This window comes from Lagopus muta, chromosome 1, assembly GCF_023343835.1.
Source record: "Lagopus muta isolate bLagMut1 chromosome 1, bLagMut1 primary, whole genome shotgun sequence".
Taxonomy (NCBI): domain Eukaryota; kingdom Metazoa; phylum Chordata; class Aves; order Galliformes; family Phasianidae; genus Lagopus; species Lagopus muta.
The window spans coordinates 50579945-50602125 of NC_064433.1; the positions used below are offsets into that span (position 1 = coordinate 50579945).

Here is a 22181-nt window from a genome sequence, read left to right on the forward strand (position 1 = left end):
TATTCAGCAGGCATGGGGGCAGGCACAGCACTTGAAGAGCTCCTGAGTTGCGATGCTGGTGGACAATGTTTGGTACTACTGTGTTCATAGCACTGAGGAGATTGAGCAAGGGGTCTGGGAATTAATTGTGTCTGGAAACATATTGTGTCTCTGCCTACCTCAGCCTCTAAGGGAAATCTGGTCCATCTTTACCTCAATCTTGTGATCAGTTTGATCACAGAATTATATAATGGCTTAGGTCAGAAGAGACCTTAAAGATCATCGATTTCCCAGTCCCTGCTGTGGGCAGGGCTGTCACCTACCAGCTCAGGCTGCCCAGGGCCCCATCCAACTCGGCCTTGAACCTCCAGGGATGGGGCATACACAGCTCTCTGGGCAGCCATTACACACCTTCCTTGATGGGAAAGAGCTTGGACAGACTGCTGTCATAGAAAGAATCCAGGTAAGCTCAGGCAGAGCTCAGCATGAATTATCAGACTGTGGATAGAAGAGCTGCATTTTGATGGCTTTTGGCAAACAGAGCAAGAGCCTGAGAGGCAGTAGAATAGAAATTCCTTACCCAAATACTAGGCTCTGGGGCATCTTCTACTAGCCAAGTGCTTGTATTTCTTTTATATACACTGGAGATGTTTCTGGGATGAGGGACCAGATTCTGACTTCTCCTCCCACCTCTGGCCATGACCTTGCCTCCCTGCATTGCACCCACAGCAAGAGTGGATGCGTGCGCAAGCACATGCTGCAGAGCAGCGGGCAGAAAACTCACTCTGTATCACATCAGCAACACAGAGATTCAATGCAGGAGACGTTCACAAGCGCAAGCAGAAGAAAACCTTCACGTTCCTTCTTCAGGGTATGTGCGTGCTTCAACTCTGAGATACACTCCCTGCCTCCTGAAATTAATTCAACATTCCTGTGGCTCGGGCAAAAATAACCAAAATGAATAATCGGTGGTACAGGCCCTGCTGCAGATTTCCTGGTGGATAGAGCCCTCTGCAGGAAGCAAAAAGGCAGAAGCAGAGCACCATTATTTACAGGAAGAGCCCTGAAATGTAAAGGGACGAGATAGCAATAGCTTATCAAGTTCTTTCATCTTGCAGGTGTAATTTTCTGTAGCAATTCTCTGGTATTTATATCCATTCCCTTCCCTGCTTGCAGACAGTGTCACTAGTCCCTGCTCCTTTTCTCCTGTCTCATTTACTCCTCCTCCACTGCTGGTGCCACTGCTCAGCCTGCATCTTGGGTGCACTGCAGAGCTGTGCTGGAGCTCAGGCTGCTTTGCTATGCACAAGAACACAACACTCTTATCTCACATCCTCTGCTTTTATCACCACAATAATCATGCTGCCCTGAGGTTTCCGTTTGTTTCAGACACTTTTATTTCTTCACACAAGAGCCAAAAACAGCAAGTTCCAAGTGAAACCGATCTGTGAAGATGGGAATGCCTCTGTGTGCCCATGCTCATGTGTGTATGTAAATGCACCTCTGATTTATCATGCCTTCTGGCTGCAGACCTTTCAAATACACATCTTGGGCAAGCAATGTTTGCTGGGTAGCCATCAGCCGGAAGGAGAGATAGCATTTGGGGTTCTTCCCTGGGAAGACCTATGGCCAGTCCCAAAGTAGCAAGAGAAGCCAGTCCCAGAGACAGAGACCCAGAGCTGCTTTCCTTGCTCAGGAACCTCTCTACACAGAGTGTGCACCCTATCTCCTATCTAACATCAATTACTTCCTAAAACCTGTGACTCAGCTGCAGAGCAGGGACTTCCCAGAATTACAGCCCTCATGGCTATAGGAAGAGGCAAAGAAGAGATCTGCACAGAGGTACTCTTATCATCCTCTGTGCTCTGGTTTCACCCTGGAGTCCTGAAACATTAGTGCCACCTTGACACAACCACAACACATCTGTTCATGGAAGAAAAACCAACGGATCTTATCTACTCCACAACTGACTGGACTATGCTTTGCTGTCTCGATAGCATTCACACAGAAAAATAACCTTCACTTGATGGTTGTAGAGATCAGCTACAGGCTGGAGGTGTTCTGGAGGCATTCTTGTCTCTCCTCAAATCCTGCCCTTCATAGCTGGAGCAATATGGAGGAAGCCAAAGGCCAGTTGACATTTAGCCTCTGAGCTATGACACGGGAAGTGCTGTGCTCACAGCTCTGACAGTCCTCAGTGGATTGCTCCTCTGCCTTTGGGTTGGAAGGAGAAGAAGCAAATCTGGTAAGTTGTCCTGTCAGTCATCTTCATGCCAAGTGGGAAGGAGCCAATCCTCCCAAATTTCTTCCCTGAAAGTGCCCAGCACGTGAGAGATGCTGTCCAACAACTACATCTTCCTGCTGCCAGCGACCAGGTCAGGGATCAGTTTTTGTTGGCAATCTTTTTCTTTCGGGCAGAGACGAGATCATAGAAAGGATTCTGTGTGATGCTAGTCCTGAATATAGGCAGAAATGAGAGAAAGAGCAAGAATTTTAATGCCAGAGAACAACACAGGCAGCCTACTAAATCTGCACAGAGAAACAGCTCACCAAAAAGTAGGAGTGGGGAAGTGCAAATAGGAGAGATCAAAGCTGTGTCTAGAGGTTCTCCAGAAGGGACCTTGAAACTCTTTGGCATCAAGTGGTTGTTAGGCTACAAACAGTTATTTTCATTCTCCTTTTCACTCTGTATTCCCACGCAGTCAGATAAACTGTGTGAACATTTTGGCAGGCTCAGGCTTCCAGTTAAGGTCTCCTCACCTTATTGCCTCAATCCACTCATCACGTTCTGCTGGTGTAGCTGCAGAGATCTTATAGGACTGGTGCTTGCCTTCAACCACCTTCCCATCCCCATCTGTTTTGCAGGCTTTGATCTTCTGCCCTTTGCAGTTGGGATTGAAGAGCTCAAAGCAATTCTGTCAGAAAGGGAACAAAATGGAATTGCAGCAGATGACAGGAGGGATCAAGGAAGCTATGTTGCTTTCAGCCATAGATGACAGGCTCAGAAACATTTCAAAAGGGACAAGAGCATTCTGTCTTTGCAATGCTATGGGGTCTCATCTTCCCTGCCCCAAGAATCGCCCCATGAGTTAGATCTTCAAGCTATCCCTCTTAGGTAAGCACATGCCTCCTGTGAGGGGTTGGACATAAAAACAGGTCTTATGGAGAGGTTAAGTAGCAATAGTTATGCATTATGGCATCTGTCATCCTGCTCCACACATGAGAATATCTTCCACTTTTGTGTAGACACAGCATCCTCTCTTCTGTCTGCTACCACAAGACAAATGGCACTTCTCCCAAACTCATGTCTCATCAAAGTGGTTTTCCATGGAAGATGCACAGAGGAAAAATGTCACTTCCTGAAAGTTTCTTAACCTCACAGCTCTGCCTGGAGTACACATCATGTAACTCATTATGGAGAGTTTTGGTGCAGTATATGTAGAAGCCAGCTCTGTGTACTCATCTCTTCCAACATACACGTATGCACATACAATTAAGCCAGTAAAAGGATGGTTCTCAGACCAGTGGTTGTCTGTTAAAATACAACTGTGTTTAGAGTGGGTTCCAACCCAGTTTGGCACCTCCCCTTTGAGAAGTACAGTACACGCAGGCTTGGGAAACTGCTGTTCCCCACTACACCCTTTTCCCAAAGCCACCTCAGCCTTCACCAGCTTGTGAGAACCTTCTCTTCCCACCAACCTCCTATTGGCAGAATATCAAGCAAATGAGACTTACTGGCTTTTTGGGGTCATCCACCTTCTGGACTGATAGGTTCTCCAGGGGAATAATACCCAGAGGCTCCTTGTCCTGCAGTCAAAGAAACAGGAATTAACACCAAACATCATCCCTACACCTTTGCCATAGCCCCTATGATTTCCCCAACATGTGCACCTTTGTAGAACAAAAGCAGTGTGTGCCTGGGGAGATCCCTACAGTTACATTATGGGAACCTTAGATAACAAGAGATCCCAGCAACAGCTTCGGTGCACAGACTATCTCCAGACCACAGCCAAGGAAATGGTATATGAAAGGAAGGAGGTCTGAACTCAGTCTGTCAGTGTGAGGCAGTCTTAACCCCTATCCTCCCCAGCCCCTCAGAGGCTTGTAACGACCCAGTACAAGTTCACAACCTAGAGTTCATCCTTTACCGTGGTATATTCAAAGTAGTACAGGCAGTTATCGGTCAGAATGAACCAACGACGTTTCCAGGTTTTCACACGTCCTCCTAAAGGTTCAAAATCCATTAGTTTCACTCTTAGCTGTCCTTCCCCCAACCCTACTATGCACACACACATGCACGCTCTCCCTGTAGCCATCAGTCCCCAGAAGAAAACTATGGTCGTTACCACCAGTGTACCAGTGGTACTCACCACCATATGATGGATGCTGAGGGATTTTGCTGTGATGAGGCTAGGGATGGGGAGAGGGGATGTATATATATTTATATATATGTAGAAACAGGGTTTTTTTGTTGGTGGTGGTTGTTTTTTGTTTTGCTTTGTTTTTGTTTTTTGAGCAGAGAGACTTGTAGGAGCAGGGCCAGAAGAGGAGAGAGCAGGTGGCTGGTTTCAACAGCAGGTGTCAGCCTCAGCCCACCACACCAGACGGGAGGGAGGGACAATGGAGATGCTGGTGCCAGGGTGAGTTTTGGATGCCTGAGTGGGTTTCTGGGGGAAATTTGTGATGTGAGAGAGGCATGAAGGTGAGGAATCCCGAGGAGTTAGAGGAAGGCTCCCACTGACCTAGTTTCAGGAGCCAGCCCTCACGGTTAGGGTTGAAGAAAGTGTGCGTGAGATCATTTCCATCATCTTCTGGTATAGAGAATGGCTCGTTCTTTATGCTGTCAAACAGATTCTGCACCAGAGCGTTGGATCAAGGAGAGAAAGAGAAAATAAACAGAAAGAAAGACAAATTTCTGACAAAAGTTGTACACAATCATTTCAGGTCCATCTGGTACATCACTCTACCCGGGGGCAGGTGAGTTAATCAGAAAGGAGGTAACAGTGAGCACTAGCTCTCAACAGCCCTCAGTATACACCTCAAACTGTTTCAAGAGTGACTGCAAGCTTTTTTCTGCACCCTGAGTAAAAAATAAAGGAAATCCATTTCGGAAACCATGTAATTCATCAGGACTGGCAGCAGTGATTGACCACAGCATGTCCTATGGCGACTGCTGAGGGTATAACAAGGTAGCACGAAGGAAGTTAGAGGGTGGGAGGGGGGTGACAGTGACTGCAGCCCCATTTAGGCCCTGGTTGGTGGTGTACCATCCAATAACCAAACATTCTGCTGAGAACTTGCATGCAAAGACCAACACATGCATCTGCATAACCTTAAAGAGATGTATTTCACAGAACCCAGGCATTTGGAGCTGATGATCTTGAAGGTGTTTTCCAAACTAGATGATTCTACGATTCTATGGCCCTGTGCCTGCTGAGCCCCTGGGAAGCTGATAGCTCCAGCTTTGATAAGGGCTGTGTCTCCTGCCTCCATCCCCCTTCTGCACCTTCATCCTCTGGGATCAGAGATGGTATGGACTGCTGAGAGCTTTAAAGGTGCTGGAAAAGGTGTTTCAAAAGCCTCTGGCGTTCATTTTGGGCTTGATGGTGATACTTGCACAGATATATTCTGGTGCAAAAGAGGTCAGGCTCTGTTGTCCTGACCGATGAAATATTCTAGGCCCCTCATCACCCCTGGTCTCTCTCTAGAAGTTCTCTGCCTTTCTTGAACCAGGGTGCCCAGAACTGGACAAAACACTCCAGATGTGGCCCCAGCAGGGCCAAGGAGAGGGGGACGATCACTTCTCTCTACCTGCTGGCCATGCTCTTTGTAATGCACCATTGGCCTTCTGGGCCACAAGGGCACACTGCTCGCTCATGGCCAACCTGCTGTCCACTAGGATGCACAGGTCCTTCTCCTTGAGCTCCTTTTCAGCAGGTCAGCCCCTGACCTGCACTAATGCATGTGGTTATTCCTTCCCAGGTGCAGGATTTTATACTTGCTTCTGTGTAGAAGGCTACCACTGTTCACTGCTATTCTCTGAATGTCTCTCTTGCTACATGTCCTCACCAACAAGCATGTCTGCAGTCACTCTCCAAAGCATTTTTCATGTTTTCCAGCTTCCATTTTGTACCTTTTTCCTTGAGCAGCTCTCCCCTTACAGGGCAGAAGGTCAGTAGTCTTATATTACACTGAGATCAATGGACCTTATGTTCAGGGTGAAGCTTGACCCAGAGAGAGAAGAGGGATTGATGATAAAATGGGAGATCAAAACCTTTCTTACCTTTAAGAGCTCTTGTGGCAGGTCTGCTCCATCATTGATGCCTCGGTTGATGGACACAAACCTTTCAAAGGGGGGTTTGTCTTTCACATTAGGGTTGTGCAGGCTGGTGTTAAGCATGATAATGGAGAAGGAGAGTATATAACATGTATCTGTCAATGAGAAAAAAAACCAGGACCGATGGTGTTTTTCTTAGAGAGCAGATAATCCACATGCTAACAGATGACTAGTCTTCCAGTTGCTAGTGAACAGCTTCAACCTCCCAGATTTAGGAGGAGATCTCCCCTCTACCTAGTGTAAGAGAGGCAGACAGGACTTGAGGAGAGTTGATCTCCTGTGATGGATATGATTCCCTAGTAGGCAATTTGGGCAGACCTGGTCAGGTAAAAGCTTTGCTAGCAAGTTTCTACAGACCCATGCTTGTAAGTGGTACCCATGATGCAAGGAGGTATGTTTCACGTGGGGCTGGGAGCACTTCTCAAGCCTGCTCCCTGTTGGGACGGGCAGGAGTACACTAGAAGAAAGAGGACAGAAGACCATCAGCCTGTCAAAAAGTTCTGGTCTGCCTCCTTTAGCTTCAGGTAAGAGAACATGAAAGACAGCATCCTCACTTTCACAGGATGCTTTCTATGCCCTGTGATTGGGAAAAGAAGGTTCCTCTCTCTAACACACAGAGGTTCTTTGCTTTATAGGCCTTCTTCTCCCTATAAATACCTGTGGACTGGAATACTCCTGGGTTACACTTGCAGTACCAGTTGGCAAAGGCCTCCATCATGCGATCAATTTTCTGTGCTTCCCCAGGCAGCCGGAAGCTCCATAGGAACTGTCTAGCAGGAGTAGCATGCCAGAGAGTTAGTCAGATTGTGTACAAGGAATATTTATCCTTTCCCTCAGCCCATGGGACACCATGGAAATAAAGGAAGTTGTCTCATCACAGCAGGAAAACAATGCAGCACATCAAGCAGGAGATCTGCTCCTTTCTCTAAAAATTTCCTAGGCTCACCCTTAAACATTCTAAAAAGAAGTAGAGCTAAGCATCCTGTAAATCATGACTCTTCTTCCCTACTGAGCATTCTGCAAGATATCAGGGACCTGAAGAGAGAGCCCTGCCAGAAGGCCTGCCTAAAGAGAACAAGATGCTCCAGGACAGAGTCACTTTGTCACACACATAACGGGCACTGTGAGCTAATGTATTTCCTAGTACAAAAAATAACCTACCCTGTCCCTACCCTCCAACTGAAATCACAACAACCCACCTTGCTATCCCCATCTTCTCTGCATGAGGCTAGTCCATTCAGAATACCATGAAAGAGGTCCACCAAAGAAAGGTGTGTTTACAATTCACAGAAAAACAGCCTAGAGCCAACACACACAGCATGGCCTTGGGAAACCCAATCTCATCTCACTGGGGCTTTCATGACCTCTTTGTGTGGTAAGACCCAGTGGCTGAACAGGTTCCTGCTCCATTTCTTACTTCTTGAACACTCACCTTAGTGCTTGCACCAGGTTGAGGTTGGCAAACTGGTGACATGCCACAAAGGCTTGGAGAATCTGAATGTTTTTGGAGTCTCTGGGAGAGGAGACAGAGAAAAGGTCAGTAGAGAGCTGTGTCCCTGCTCTATTTGGATGCTCCTTGGTGTGATCACACGCATCTTGCTCCCTCCCAGACTCCCTTTCCCCTCAACCAGCAAGAAACCAAGATGCATGGGCACCACTCTTGTCTGAGAAGACTGACTCCAGTATAGATGGAAAGACAGATAACCCATGGAGCCAGCCTCAGCCACACTCTAAAGGACATCTCCCAGTGTCCACTGCTCACCCAGCCCACTGTAGTGTGAGGTCATGTTCAGTCTCAGCATCTGCCAAGGGTCATCTAAAATGGTGGCTGAGAGGGATTATGCAGAACAGGGCATCCAAAGGACCTCTTTATCACAGCTGGTTTCTTACCTCCTACCCAAGTAATCACCAATGGCTGTCTTGTTCAAGCCTTCACCCTTGTGGAGGAATTTGGCAATCTCCTGCAGGTCTGAGGACAATAGTTGCTGCTCAATCAGGTACTGGATCCCCTGGAGGAGGACAAGCAAGACAGCAAAGTAAGACAGATCTTTGTGTTGTTGTGAAATTAGAACTTTAATATTCTAATGTCAGACTTAATTGGCTTTGTTAGCATTGTTTCCTGTTATTCCTCAACCCCTCCATGCGAGATCATAGTCATGTTCTCCTTCTTATTCCCACCATTTTTATCTACTGTGATGGGCTGGTATCATGCTCATTTCATCCCTAAACTTGGACAAATGTTTCACTGAACTGGAAATTCAAGCAAACAGAAAAGGGCAGTGTAGCTCAAAAGTTCAAACAGCCATGTACATTTAAAGTAAAGTCAAAAGGGCTCTTTTTAACATTCTTGGTCAAAATATTTTAGAGTTCTGCTCCTAAAAGTCAGGTTTAACCAAAGAAACTTAAAGAAAAAAAATTGTTTGAAAATAAATAAGCAGACGTTATTGAAAAAAGTATTCAGGCAAAAACGTAGGCCTGAGACTGTCGTTTTCCTGAAGTTTTTTGCAGGCCACAGAACAGAAAAGTCAGCAATCTGGTAAACTCCATTCTCCCAAGCCAACAAGGATGGAGTGTGTTCTTTAAGGAAGATAGAGAGTCAGAATCAGGTTGTGCAAACAGCCAATATTTTATTTTTAGAGAGAATTCCATCATTTCCAAAGTCATTAAAATTTGAGCTGTTGTTCAGCTTAAGAGCACTATCTAGAAACACTGCAATTCTTCAGACCACACTGCAATTCTCCTCACAAAATACAGTAAAGGAATGAATATTGTTTTAGAAATGTCAAAATGTTCTGCTTCAAAAGAATCAGTTCACTTTGTCTTGCAATATATAAGAAAATATTTCTAAAATTCCCCAAAGAAAAATCAGTTCCAAAGGAAGAAATTGAAATATTTGAGAGATTTCTCCACGCTATTTTCCTTCCTTTTTCCCCAGATGAAATTTCAGTTAGATCAATTTAATTTTGCAAATTATTGCAGTGATGGTGGAGCTCCATTTCTCAGACTAGAATGTTTCTCCCAGAAGATTTTGTTCAGCTGTATTTCTAGTGTTTACCTCCCGTAGCCTCAGGAATTCACCCTGAGCGCTTGGAGATGGGAACTCATTTCATCAACATTGCCTAGATGAAACATAACCTCAGCAGGGACAAAGAAAGTTCCCTGCATTGCAAGACCTACAAGACTCCAGTTTGTACCAAAAGGGAAGCAATACAGAAATACAGAACAAAACAGAGATCTGTGTGTGCCTGTTCTAAACTAAAATCAATATAGGAACATAGTACAGCAGTTTGACCAGGCTGATCAGCATTGAACTAATAATGCTAAAACGGTTTGGGGTCAGGATTAGTTCAGGCATTTCTGCATGTCATGGCAAAGTGCCATAGCAAGAGATGCCTCTGGGGCCTCAAACCAAGGTCAGACAGAAAGACAAAAAGAGAATCCGCTCTCACATGATCTGTGTGTACTGTTATCAGTGCTCAAAGACAGCTCCCACTGGCAGAGGGATGTCCAGAGGCTGGCATGCACGTCAGATGCAGTGTAGACACTGGGGAAGACATCTTCATGGTCTCAGCAGGGAGGCATGTAAAGCTGTCACTCAGACCAGCAGCCATCCAAGATGATAGCTGCAGTTAGCCTACAATGAACAATTGTTCAATGCAGACTGTGGTTTTTCCTTAAAAGCAGCTGGCAGCCTGTGGCTTGGACAGGTGTAATCTTCACTGTGTAAAAACCCAAATGGATGGCTGGGCCCAGAAAGTGGTGGTGAATGGAGTTAAATCCAGCTGGTGATTGGTCAGTAGTGGTGTTCCCCAAAGGTCGGTACTGGGGCCTGTCCTATTTAATACCTTAACTGACAATCTGGATGAGAGGATTGAGTAAATTTGCAGATGAGACCGAGTTGGGCAGAAATGTTGATCTGCCCGAGGGTAGGATGGCCCTTCAGAGGGATCTCAATAGTCAAGATTGATGAGCTGAGACCAACTGTAGGAGCTTCCACAAGACCAAGCTGAGTGGTGGAAAAGGATCTGGGGGTATTAATCAACAGATGGTCAAACATGAGCCAGCAGTGTGCCCAGGTGGCCAAGAAAGCCAACAGCATCCTGGCTTGTATCAGAAGTAGTGCAGCCAGCAGGAGCAGGGAGGTGATCGTCCCTCTGTACTCAGCTCTGGTGAGGCTGCACCTTGAGTGCTGTGTTCAGTTCTGGGCCCCTGACTAAAGAAAGACATGGAGGCCCTGGTGTGTGTCCAGAGAAGGGCAGCAGAGCTGTGAGGGGTCTGGAGCATGAGTCTGATGGGGAGCGGCTGGAGGAACTGGGGATGTTCAGTCTGGAGAAGAGGAGGCTCAAGGGAAATCTTATAACTCTCTACAATGACCTGGAAGGAGGTTGTGGCAAGGTGGAGATCAGCCTTTTCTTCCTCATAATAGGGATACAATGAGAAGTAATGGCCTCAGTTTGTGCCAGGGGAGATTCAGGTTGGATATTAAGAGGAATTTCTTCTCAAGAGTGGTGCTGCAGCTGGAATAGGCTGCCCAGGGAGGGAGGTGGTGGAGTCACTGTCCCTAAGGGTGTTTAGGAAAAGAGTAGATACGGTACTTAGGGACATGGCTTAGTGGGTAATATTAGTGATAGGAGGATGGCTGGACTAGACCATCTTAGAGGTCTTTTCCAGCCTTAATGATGCTATGATTCTATGAATTCTGACCGTCACACAAGCAAGAAGAGGTGGACTGAAGAAAGCTTAGCTCTCTTGACACACTGACAGTGTTAAGCTGTCCGCCTTTTATTTCTCTTAGTTTTGGTTTGTATCTAATGAAATTCTCTAGAGGCCCCTATAGACACATGATGTGGGGAGGCAATACAGATTGATCTTATCAGAATACTTCAGAAATAGGAAAGGAGTTCTAGTCTTCTGACTAGAGCCTTAGTAAGGTACGAAACCAGCCCCACAGTCCATGGAAATAGCTCCCTTGGCATGGGTGGGACCAGTACTCAACAGAAACACTTCCTCACAGCTTTATCCTCAAATTTGGAATGATCAGATCCTACCTTTTCAGGATCCATGTTGAATTTCTTCCGACCCACGGACAGAAGTTTATCCCTCTGTGATAGTTTGCTACAAACAAAAAGAAGAAAAGCCAAACTTAGAATACAGGGCCATGTTTCACTTAGAACGTTCACAAGGCAAGTCAGATATCAAGGAAGGGCATCTGTTCAGGGAGAAATCTCAGGGGACAGAAGGACATTCCAGGCCTCATTTTCCTGCCTTTGTTGTGATACAAATTCCATTAGTGCTCCTGTTTTCCCAACACTAAGGGAGGTTTTGGAAACAAAGGAATACTTACTAGCCTCACTTACCTGGTCCTCTCACCAGGGTTCTGGTCTGCCTCTTGCCTCTCCTCTGCATTTTGGAAGCCCTCAATCTCTGCAAACACTTGTGCAATCTCTTCTTTCAGCTTCTGCAAAAGAAATATCAAGAGGGTGAAGGCAGAGAAGGGAAAAACAGCAGATGTACAAATCCTGTCTTCTTTCATCCCTCCATCATAGGAAAAGGCCAGCTGTTCAGAACTAGTCAAGGATTTCTGTGAAATATGCATCGCTCTAAGGTGACCTTGCCCATCCAAACTGGAATTCAGCTGAAAGAAATGGGAGAGAAGGGCAGAGGATATTCTTGTGTCTGTTGTCATTGAGGGCTGGAAAATCAAGCTCAGTCAGCTTGGAGGAATCAGAGAACTCATCCCAGTATTGATTTTAGTTCTTCAAACAATGTCAGATATGACACTCCCTCCACTGCACATATTTTCTTCTAGATTTTGCTTTGCACAGTCCGGCTACACATCCAGGACAGAGGAAATGGAACCAGTAACTGGGAGGTCAATGTGGATCTGAAGTGGCCAAGTTGAGAAATATACTTTCCAATGCTCCTGTCACTCAATACCAGTGAGTGGATATTTGTCTTTAGATGGAGAAAGAAGAGAGGAGGACAAAAAAATATTTAAGATCCAAATGTTTCCTTTAGATCCATGAGAAATGGTAGCCTTCTTGGCTGGATGTTCTGTGTTACCAAGGAAACCAAGATCTGTGCATCTCCTTGTTTTCCTTCTGCATTTTGGGTTCCCTTCAGAGCAAGAGTGCTTCTTTACATGCCTCTTCCAGGAATCTCTCGATTTATTTCTTTAACAAACTGAATAGGCATGGAAAGAAGGGCTATGTGACTAATCTGGCCTCAGCTAGGAGTGAGGATGCAGCTATGATATGAATCTTGGTACAGAAACTGTGAAGTTCTCTAATATCCCACAACTTTGAAGTTTTGCTTTTACTTTCATTCCATTTTGTTTCATCAGTCTGCCAGAGTTGAAAGCATTCCTTAATAAGCTTCAGGTATTGCACAAATGTCACAAAGCTGTGATCGTATCGCCTGAATTTCAAATGATTGTGTTTTTTTCTCTCTATAACAGTAAGATGAAATTCAGCCTCATTCCTTCTCTCTCTCCCAGACAGCACCACCCTTCAAGTCTGTTTGATAAACAGTATTGCTAAATAGTTAATGAAGAAATCCACCTGGTAAAAAAAAGTTCTATTTCTAGCTGCACTTTCACCTAAGTTCATTCTGCTCCACTGGACAACCCTATTAGTTAATGGCTGTGGGTTTTAGAATGAGGGTCAATGTAGTCTAGTATCTCTTCTTGTGCCCAGAGTAGGTAAAAAAAAAATGTAGGATTTGTGTTCAAATATCCTGTCTCCCACAGTGCCCATTGCCCATCCTGAAAACTGAAAAGATGAAAACTGCACAAGCAAACTACATGCACGTGCATCCACAGACTCTCGAAGAAGATACATGATGCCTTTCTGTTTTTGCAGCAGGGATGCTAAGTCTGCAAGTGTGAGAAGTCACAGATAATTTGGTTTAATTCTTTATGTGAAGAAATACTTCAGTCGTTCCCTAGGAGTCTGGATCTCCTCATGTTGTGGAAAAATCAGTGCAAGATGATAGTGTAGAAGAGAAAAAGCTGTCCACCACCATGCATGATGTGGATATGATGTGATATTACTAACTGATTTTCAGTTTGTCATTTTCAGGCTCTTCAGGAGTCAATGAAGTAGTGTTTGAGTCTGCTAAAGGAAAAGAAGAAAAGCAAATTCAGCTACGGAGGTTTGTGTTGAAGGTCCTTCCATCACACCTTTCAAAAGTGACTTGGCAAGGTCCACACAAAGAACAAAAATTTAAAAATCACAGAGGGATGCATCAGAGAACTGATAAGGTGACTGATAATTCAAAATAGCTGTAAATGCTGAGTCAAATCCTTGACTGTATGACTTAGTAAAGTCATATTTCTTTCCTTTACCCTAAATATGCAATCCCTGTTAATGAACTGCCAACCCTTTCTCAAATATCTCATTATGTTGGTTGATGAGTCCCACAGCAGAGAGTATCACAGGTTGGATGAGTGCTGGTGACAAGTATGTCAGGGCAGACTGAAGTTTAGAATTCAAGTTGGATCATGACAGAGCAATATGCCCTGTGCAGAAGCACTTCTGCATGGCCAGGACTGTTATGTGCAGAGATTCCTTGGTGAAGACAGCTCTGAGAAGGCTAGGCACGATGGAAGGAACAGGATAGTTCTTACCTTAATGTCCTCCAAGAGCTCCTCTCTGTGCTGCCTTATTGTCTCTATTTCAGCCTCTTCAGCCTCACTCAGGTCAGATGACCCTGGAAGAGCAAACAGGTGCCTATGAGAATAGTTGATGCCAACATATCACAGGAAAAGCTGCCTCAATCTCTCAGTGCCTCAGCAGCTTTGATATCTGTGCTCCTGCATCTATGCTCCCCGCTGTTGTAACCACTGAACCTGAGCTTTGTCTTGCAAATGATTCTCAGACCAGAGCCAGCAACAGCCCCCTATACCCTGCCTCACAGCCAGCTTCTCTGCTAGCAGCCCTCTGATCTAACCTTGCAGCAACCCACCTGCCTACACAACCCGGTTTACTCACTGCAAGCGCAACAAAGAGGCTTTACCAAATGCTCTTTGGTGGTTTTTGTGTCAGTCACCTCAATGTACAAGACCTCTTGCACAAGAAAGCTGTGACCTGAATAGTCCATCTACATCCAAACCTCCCATGAAGAAACACTAGCTTCATTGATTGACCCACCACAGTTAGAGTCAGAAATGGCTCAAGAAAGAGAATCAAGGACTTTCAAGTTTGAGGACAGGGTCTAGGGGATGAAAGCCTTGCTGAAGAAGAAGCATCTGTGGGAGGCTGTTATTCTGCCCTCCTCCCCCCTGTGGATTACAGACAATATAGAAATGCGAACAGGCTTCCTTGTAATGCACAGGAAGTCAAACAGATAACAGAGCCTAAGAGACCACAACATGATTCATAAAAGGCCTAGAAGAATTGGGGTGACAGCACTGCTGCTAAATATAATCGTGATGAAACAGAGCCTCTTCTGCAAGGAGAATGAGGAGGCTAAAGCCACAGAGAGGCACAGCAGATGGTAAGCCCCAGGAAAATATAAGGGACACACACAGACTGAGGGCAGTGATGCTGCTGGGAGCTCAGTGCACAACTTGCAGTGAGGATCCTACACACAGAGAAATAAAGCTTTCCCAGGAAGTCACATTAGGTTATTGGAACACCCTGCCCTGCTGTTTCATAAGCCAAAATCCCCTGGGCCTCTCATCTTCCTGGAAAAAGGGGAAGTGGCACCAAGTGTCTTGGAAATTGTCTTAGTGTGGCACTCACATGAAAAACAAATGCTATAAATATGAGTGGGGAAAAAGGGGAAGGAACAAGACAAGACAGAGAAAAGGAAAAGAGGACAAAGTCATCTTGGAGTCTGTGTGGTTCTTTCCTGCCATGTCCACAGTGGCTCAGATAAACCTGCGTTCCTCAAGCATGGACATCCTCCCATCCCTTTGTCTGTCTGGGTTTCCATGTGCTGTCACACAAGGCTGTGCCCCATCTGTCCTGCAGCCATGGGGAGAGGCCACTGCACCGGGGAAAGCACTGGGCCAGCAGCCAGCACGAAGACAGGAATGGGAACTGCCCATTTCCCCTCCCAGATCTGCAAAGAGCCCTCATGAGGAGCTGAAAGAAGTTGACTATTGCTGAGGCCAGTCAAGAGGGCAGGAAAACCTGTGGAACCCAGCAGCTTGAGACAGACAAACCTGAATGAGACGGTAAAAAACCTAATCCCCCATTCAGTGGCTTTGCTTCTTGTTAGGCGGGCTGCTGACTTCCCCTTGAATGTCAGCCCTGCCTGTGAGCAGAGCTTGGGCTTTCAGCTGCCTCCCACAGCTCTTGAGCCTGCAGGAGATGATGCCAGATTCAGCCTCTCCAGCTTTATCTCCTTCACCTCTGCAGGGTCTGATAATTATGGAATCACTGGGGTGATTATTTGGCAAATTCTCATTCAGACCCTTTGTGCTGTATTACTGCAGCAGGACTTACCTGAGGAACCTCCTTTTCCCCCACCCCACGCGCAAAGACTGCGGTGTCTGGTTGCTTTGCTTCAGTTGTTCCACATCTACTGAAGCAGCCTAACGCATCTCAAAGAGACCTGAGGCTCCCAGAGGGCATCATCTCACCCACACGACCCCCACAGACACTGTAAATAACTCTATCTCCCTTCCACGTGAACATCTGAAAATCTCATGTCCCAAGTGATTCACCTGCCCGGTGTGTTAGAGTGAGAAACATGTGGGAAAGACTACGTCGGGAGAGAAAATGCATGTGAGTCATGGAGAAGGGGAGGGAATCAAGTCATGGATAAACAGGAAAGGGCGAAATAGAAAGGAAAATAACACATGCAGAAAAATTTCAGGGCAATTTAGACTGAAGTGCAGAAAAGGTCCTTGTAAGGTTTTCTAAGTTTCCTAAACTAAGTCTCTGATTTCTTCAGAAAATAATTCTGAGGTCAGTTCCTGTACGCTACTCTGCTCCCTAACAGGAGGCCTAACACCGCTCAAGGTTATTTTGAGGCTCTTCATCAAGATTAAACTGCATGCATCGGGGTCTATAATTAGGGGAAGTGAATGCAAAAAGCTCGTTTGGGGAACTGTCCACATCAAGGCACAGAAAACTGCAGAGGCAGCTGGGCGAGAAGCAGAGAACAGGAGCAGACTGCTTTGCCTCTCCTTCCTTCTCCACTTTCAAAATGAGCCACACCAACTGGAGAGGGAGGTTCTGAGCAAAACGGTTTGCTCACTCCCAAACTGTGCAAAGCAGAGGGAATTCAGCTCTGCACCAGAACACTGAGGAATGGCTTCAGTGCCATCAAAGTCCTCAGTACCAGTAAGTTCCACTTCTTTCTAGGACTAGATCATGGCACAGATGAAGCGTAGCCCTTTTCAGGGTTCTCTGCACAAGGGAAATTTCACACTGATGAAGAGTACCCACAGGTGCGAATAAAAACACCCACAGCTTTCAGGAGAATGCTATCACCCAAACCAAACTCTGCTGGCCCATGCACAGCTCACTATGTCGATATCAGCTGGCATCCTCTACAGAATGGACTTGAAGTTGCTGCTTGGAATTTATTTTCAGAGAGCAGATGTTGAAAGGATAGCACATGAGCATAGCACACGCGGGACTCTCACCTGCTCTTTAGGTTGCTTTTCCAGTCTCAGAGCATTTTCAGATACAAAGACCTGACCATTCCTCAATTGCCCAGCCTTGTATTTTTAGTGCTGCCTCTCAAAACAAAACACAGACTTCAATTTCAGCTGTAGTGACTGATGCCCTCAGCATCCCCATCTGGAGGGCAGGATGGAGTTACCCCAAAGTCTGAGTGCTCATGTAGCCAGCAAAGAGTACTGTGGTGCTGAGTTCATTTCGCATTGACACCAGCTGTCCAGAACTGCCCACGTGCTAAGTGAGACCTTCAATCCCAGGTGAAAATATATGCATGAGCATATAGCATTTGGAGTGGGATGTGAGTACATAGGAGAGCTGAAGGATGAGCTGCAGAAATAGCAGAGGAAGATTGTCACGGATGGCAGTGTCTGTAGAATGGATACCGACCAATCTACATGCTACCCACATACGGTATGACAGCACAGGCCCATTTGCAAGGTAATGCAGGGCTCTGAATCATAGAATCATAGAATTGCACAAGTTGGAAAAGATCTTCAAGATCATCAGTTCCAACTGCAACCTAACCCTAGTACTCTAACTCTAACAAGCCTCTGCTAATTCATGTCCCTGAGCGCCACATCCAAATGGTTTTTAAACACGTGTGGCTGCTAAAGGATTTAGGCACATCCACACATGGCAACACATGAGCTGAGCATTCTGGTGGGCACTTTCTGCCTGGTTGAGGCTGTCTGGTAGGGGAATTTCACCTGAATTTCCATTCCTTTTTTGATACGACTTTTGTGTCGTCTCCACTGCAGACTATCACCAATCTTAGTGCCAGACTGGTAGAAGAAAGCCGTCAAGTTCCCCAGTTCCCTCCAGCCAAACTTATCTCCCTCCTGCACTCAATCAGTTCTCAGTTCTCAGTTCTCTGCCACCCTGTGACAGAAGAAATTTAAGCTGGAGCTCACACAGGTAGAATTTGCACATTCCATCTACAGAGGGAAAGATGTGGAGTTTCTGCTGTTCATTAGCCAAAGCTGAGCAAATTCACATCGTTCCTCAGCAGGATTCCATTGCACTACCACAGTGTGTAAATTTTAAATAGCTTGTTAATGCATAGCTTGAGTGAAAGACCATCTGTATGAAGTATTCTGCCTTCTCCTGCCCAGTTGGTCCTGCAGTAATTTGGTCCATCATTTCTTTCAGGTAGTGAGGGCCAGCTGCTCTCAAGAGAACCGCCTCCACCAATGTGCATAGCCAGATGCCCACAAAAGCTCTGCTCCCACAGGTCCTAGCAATTTCCTTGGCAAGCAAGCCTGGTATGCTGTTTTTTCATGCTGTTTCCTTGTTTACCCATCTAGGAGCTCTCTCTTTTCTACATCGTACACACAAGAGCTGGCCAGGACAGATGAGTCACAGCACAGTCATTGCGAGATCATCCCTTTTCTCCCTGGTGCTTATTGAGCCCAAATCCTATCCTCTTCCTCTGTCCTCTGCATTTGCTCAGACTTAAAGACACATCAAGCTTCCCCAGCCAGGATGCTGAAAAAGTTCTGTCCAGAAGCCTCCATTTCTCTGCAGGAGACCAACCACTTTATCCACCATCTGGCAAACTAGGAAAATAAAACCCAAGATCTCTCTCAGTTCTTCAGATGTGACTTATCTACCCCATCTGCAGCTGCTCTAGAGATTATTTTGGGACCCTGCAGGCCCACCTGGAGGTGGTGGAACCCTAGTATAATCACCTATAATCACCTTTAACAAGTGTATATGCAAGAGAGGCTTCTAATGGCAAAAGCCTAGCAAGCTGCTTGCACTGGGACACCCAACTGCATGAAAAGTTCTGCGAACTGTCTCCTGCAGGCCACAGGGAACCACCACTGAGGAGCTTGTGAGCTGTGCCAGGGCTGCATGAAGGGAAGACAGAAATTATAGGTACTCAACCAAGTGCCACATAAAACTCTTAATATCCCTGTGCCGTTTCTGCAGCTCAGGTCATGATCACAAGGGCACAAGGGACCACAGCAATAGACATTCTCCGTACAAAGACCATTTTCAGTGGGAGAATTTCTCCTGATGTGAATGGAGTTGGCTTATAGGAGAGCAAGTAAAATTATACAGGTCAAGGCTGACAAGCAATTAGCTGTATACCACCAGGGATCTTCCACCATCTCCTTCCTCCTGACACTAGCTGCAGCATCCACTCCAACTACTGGGATTTCAGGCTGTGCACAGCCCCCACAGAAAACAAAACAAAAGATGGTGAAGTCTTACCAGCAGGACAAAAGTCCATCCTGAAAGTCCTAATGTATTTTCCACAAGGGCTGTGTTTCTCCTTGCCTTCTGCTTGTTCAGATGCTTCACAGAACTGAAACAAATTGGAGCTAGAGACCAAAATCGCAGCAGCATGAGGGGGACGGGCTGCCTTGTTGCTCCGCCTCATCCCTCCAACCACATTGCATCAGTGAAGGAAACTGTGTGCAAACTGATCTGGCCTTACAGAAGCTCCCTGACTACTTCTGAAATGCAAATCCATGAATGTACTTCCATCCCAGCAGGTCTGGAGGGAATGCCTGAGCCCACATTTGTGTCTGTGGGGACTGACATTCGCAGAGACAGTACTGCAGCGTTTTGTCTGAGATGTTCCTATGTGAATGGAGAAAAAAAGGAAGATCCTGATTCAGAAAACCCCTCTGATTCAGGAAATGGTTTTATTTGAAAGGAAAAAATTCTTTCTGTGTTAATTCTGCAGCAGAGTATGTATGAATGAACATTCTAGAGGTTGGTTGAAGGAGAAGGGCTTTTTTTTCTCCTTTTCCCTCCATCACTACCCACTGTAAGTCTTACTCCTTTCTTCCACCAAAAAGCTGTGAACTGAGGAGAAAAGAAGTCCTGTCTGAGGCTCAGCAGTACTTCTGCCGTTGGAAGAGCTGTTACTAGAGGCAAAGAGATGCTCTTTCTTTCCTCATCAATTCCACATATTCTCAGAAGGCTGTGTGCCTCTCACTTCCCCCTGAGTTAGTTGTATTTGGTTACCATGTACACCAACATTCTTGCTGTATGTAGTAGATTTCTGACAAAAGTAATGTGTGGGGGAAAAGAAAAAAAAAAAAAAGAGAAGGCTACGGGAGAGCACCACATCAGAGCCAAAAGAACTGGTGAATACATGGATCAAGGTAAAAATCAAATCAGATGTGGCTTGATGTGTCTTGCCTCCTGTATCAGGACTGAAGCTATTGAGGAACACCCTTCTGTGCACAATATGTCCTTAGCACTCCTAGCTCTTGCTGTACTCACAGCAGACTTTGAGCAGGAAAGAGAAATGGCCCAGACTTCTACATATCATCTTTCCATGAGACAGCAGGGTACAGTTTTCAAGAGCCTCTTATGTGTAGAAAAGTAAGAGATGACCTTCAGATACGTTACACACTGCCAGCTGACATCTATGTGCACTTGCCACCACTTAGAATGGATTTATGTGAGATCAAAAATCTATGACTCATTAGAAAAGGAAGAGCAACAACCTTCCCATGTTCCTGTTAATTCATTCTTGTCTGAGATCTTCTGTAAATAAAGGCCCTGTGGAAAGCTTGGCTGAGGTCCATTCAACCTCATAGAGAAAAACACAGATTGCCCTCCCTTCCTCTCAGTCTTTTGTATTTGTTGTTTGTTACCCATGGTTGTGCTATAGGTTCATTGCTGCTACTGGAGAGGACAAGTGTTTTAACACACCTTCTGTAACAAATGGGAGATATCCCAACATTGAAGGCATTGTGTCAAGAGGCAAAATAAATTCCAAGTGGCTTCACATAGGCAGCTGTAAACAAGGTCACAAATAATTTTTAATCGTTAGGAAGAGTTAGTCAAAAAGATTCACCACTCACTTGCTGTGGTCAGGGTCAGTATTTTAAGAGGAGAAGCTAGCAGCTTATTTGGAAGAGAAAAAAGGCAGGAGAAGAAAGAAAGCCTTATTATGCCAACTGTTTCTGAATTATCATACCCATGTCTGCCTTAACTGTCAGCATGCACAGCTTCTTAGAGTTAATGAGAAGCCTGCCTTTGGACCATACCTTGCCAAGAGCCCAGTCTTAAGAGTTTTAACCTGTCTTGGGATTTCAAGCTGCATCGCAAAAGAATTCACTGCCTCACAGCTGATGTCCTAATTCCTCTACTGGGTGTGGATCCAGCATTTTGCCTCCAGTATTGACATCGTTTTTTTTTTTTCCATTAAAAAAAGAAAAAATGTGTTTCAGCTGACATCAATAAGACATGCCAACCTATGCCACTGTCTTGAAAGAGCTAATTTAATTGCCTCAAGCACATTTGACATAAATAGGCAACTTGGTCAGATCTGTTCATATGCATGTGTTTGTGGTAGGTCAAACCACAAGCAGCTTGCAAACACCAAAATGGATGCCTCTGTACACTGCAAAAACACTCAGCCTCTCCAGCAGAGACCAGTGTAAAGCCTGTACCTCTGTCTCTAATTCACTTATGTTTCATATCTTAACTCCTTGATGTTTTGTTCTTCCCAGAGCTTTGCCTATCTTCTGCTTGCAATCACTGACTACTCTATTTTGAGACCTTACTTACTCATTCTGGGCTACACAATATAGAAAGGATATTAAGGTACTTGGAAGGGTAAAAGGTCCTGGTAAAAGGGCTGAAAGGCACGTCCTGTGAGGAGAGGCTGAGGATATTTTGTTCTCTATTTTGGAAAAAATTAGGCTAAGATGCAACCTCATAGCTCTCCACAGATTCTTGAGGAGGTGAAATGGAGAAGTGCTGGACTCCCTGGTCATCAGTGATAAAACACAAGAGAATGGGACAAAGCTGCACCAGGGGAGGTTCAGAATGGATCTTAGGAAATATTTCTGTGCCATGAAGGTGGTCAAACAATGGAATAGGCTTCTCTGGGAGGTGGTTTATGCTTTATATCAGCCAGCATTCCAGAGGCATTTGGATAATGCCCTCAGTAATACACTTCAACATTTGATTAGCCCTGAAGTGTCAAAGCAGTTGGACTAGATGATCTTTTAAGATTGTTTCCAACAATCCTATTTCTCCCCTTCCCTTCCCTTCCCTTCCCTTCCCTTCCCTTCCCTTCCCTTCCCTTCCCTTCCCTTCCCTTCCCTTCCCTTCCCTTCCCTTCCCTTCCCTTCCCTTCCCTTCCCTTCCCTTCCCTTCCCTTCCCTTCCCTTCCCTTCCCTTCCCTTCCCTTCCCTTCCCTTCCCTTCCCTTCCCTTCCCTTCCCTTCCCAATTTATTTCAATGGATTTTAACAGT

General features: G+C 45.6%; 1 protein-coding gene across 1 annotated transcript; it reads right to left on the reverse strand.

The window, feature by feature from the left end:
- Nucleotides 1-656: 656 nt before the first annotated feature.
- On the reverse strand, nucleotides 657-19511 carry CYTH4 (cytohesin 4). Its single transcript, XM_048951322.1, has 13 exons — nucleotides 19171-19511; nucleotides 13944-14026; nucleotides 11674-11774; nucleotides 11365-11431; nucleotides 8207-8325; nucleotides 7749-7829; nucleotides 6974-7086; nucleotides 6263-6411; nucleotides 4722-4833; nucleotides 4128-4204; nucleotides 3715-3786; nucleotides 2740-2894; nucleotides 657-2435 (listed from the first exon to the last, which is right to left on the reverse strand). Exons 1-13 carry the CDS (start codon nucleotides 19337-19339, stop codon nucleotides 2363-2365), a joined length of 1371 nt encoding a protein of 456 aa, XP_048807279.1. The 5' UTR covers nucleotides 19340-19511; the 3' UTR covers nucleotides 657-2362.
- Between the last annotated feature and the right edge of the window lie 2670 nt (nucleotides 19512-22181).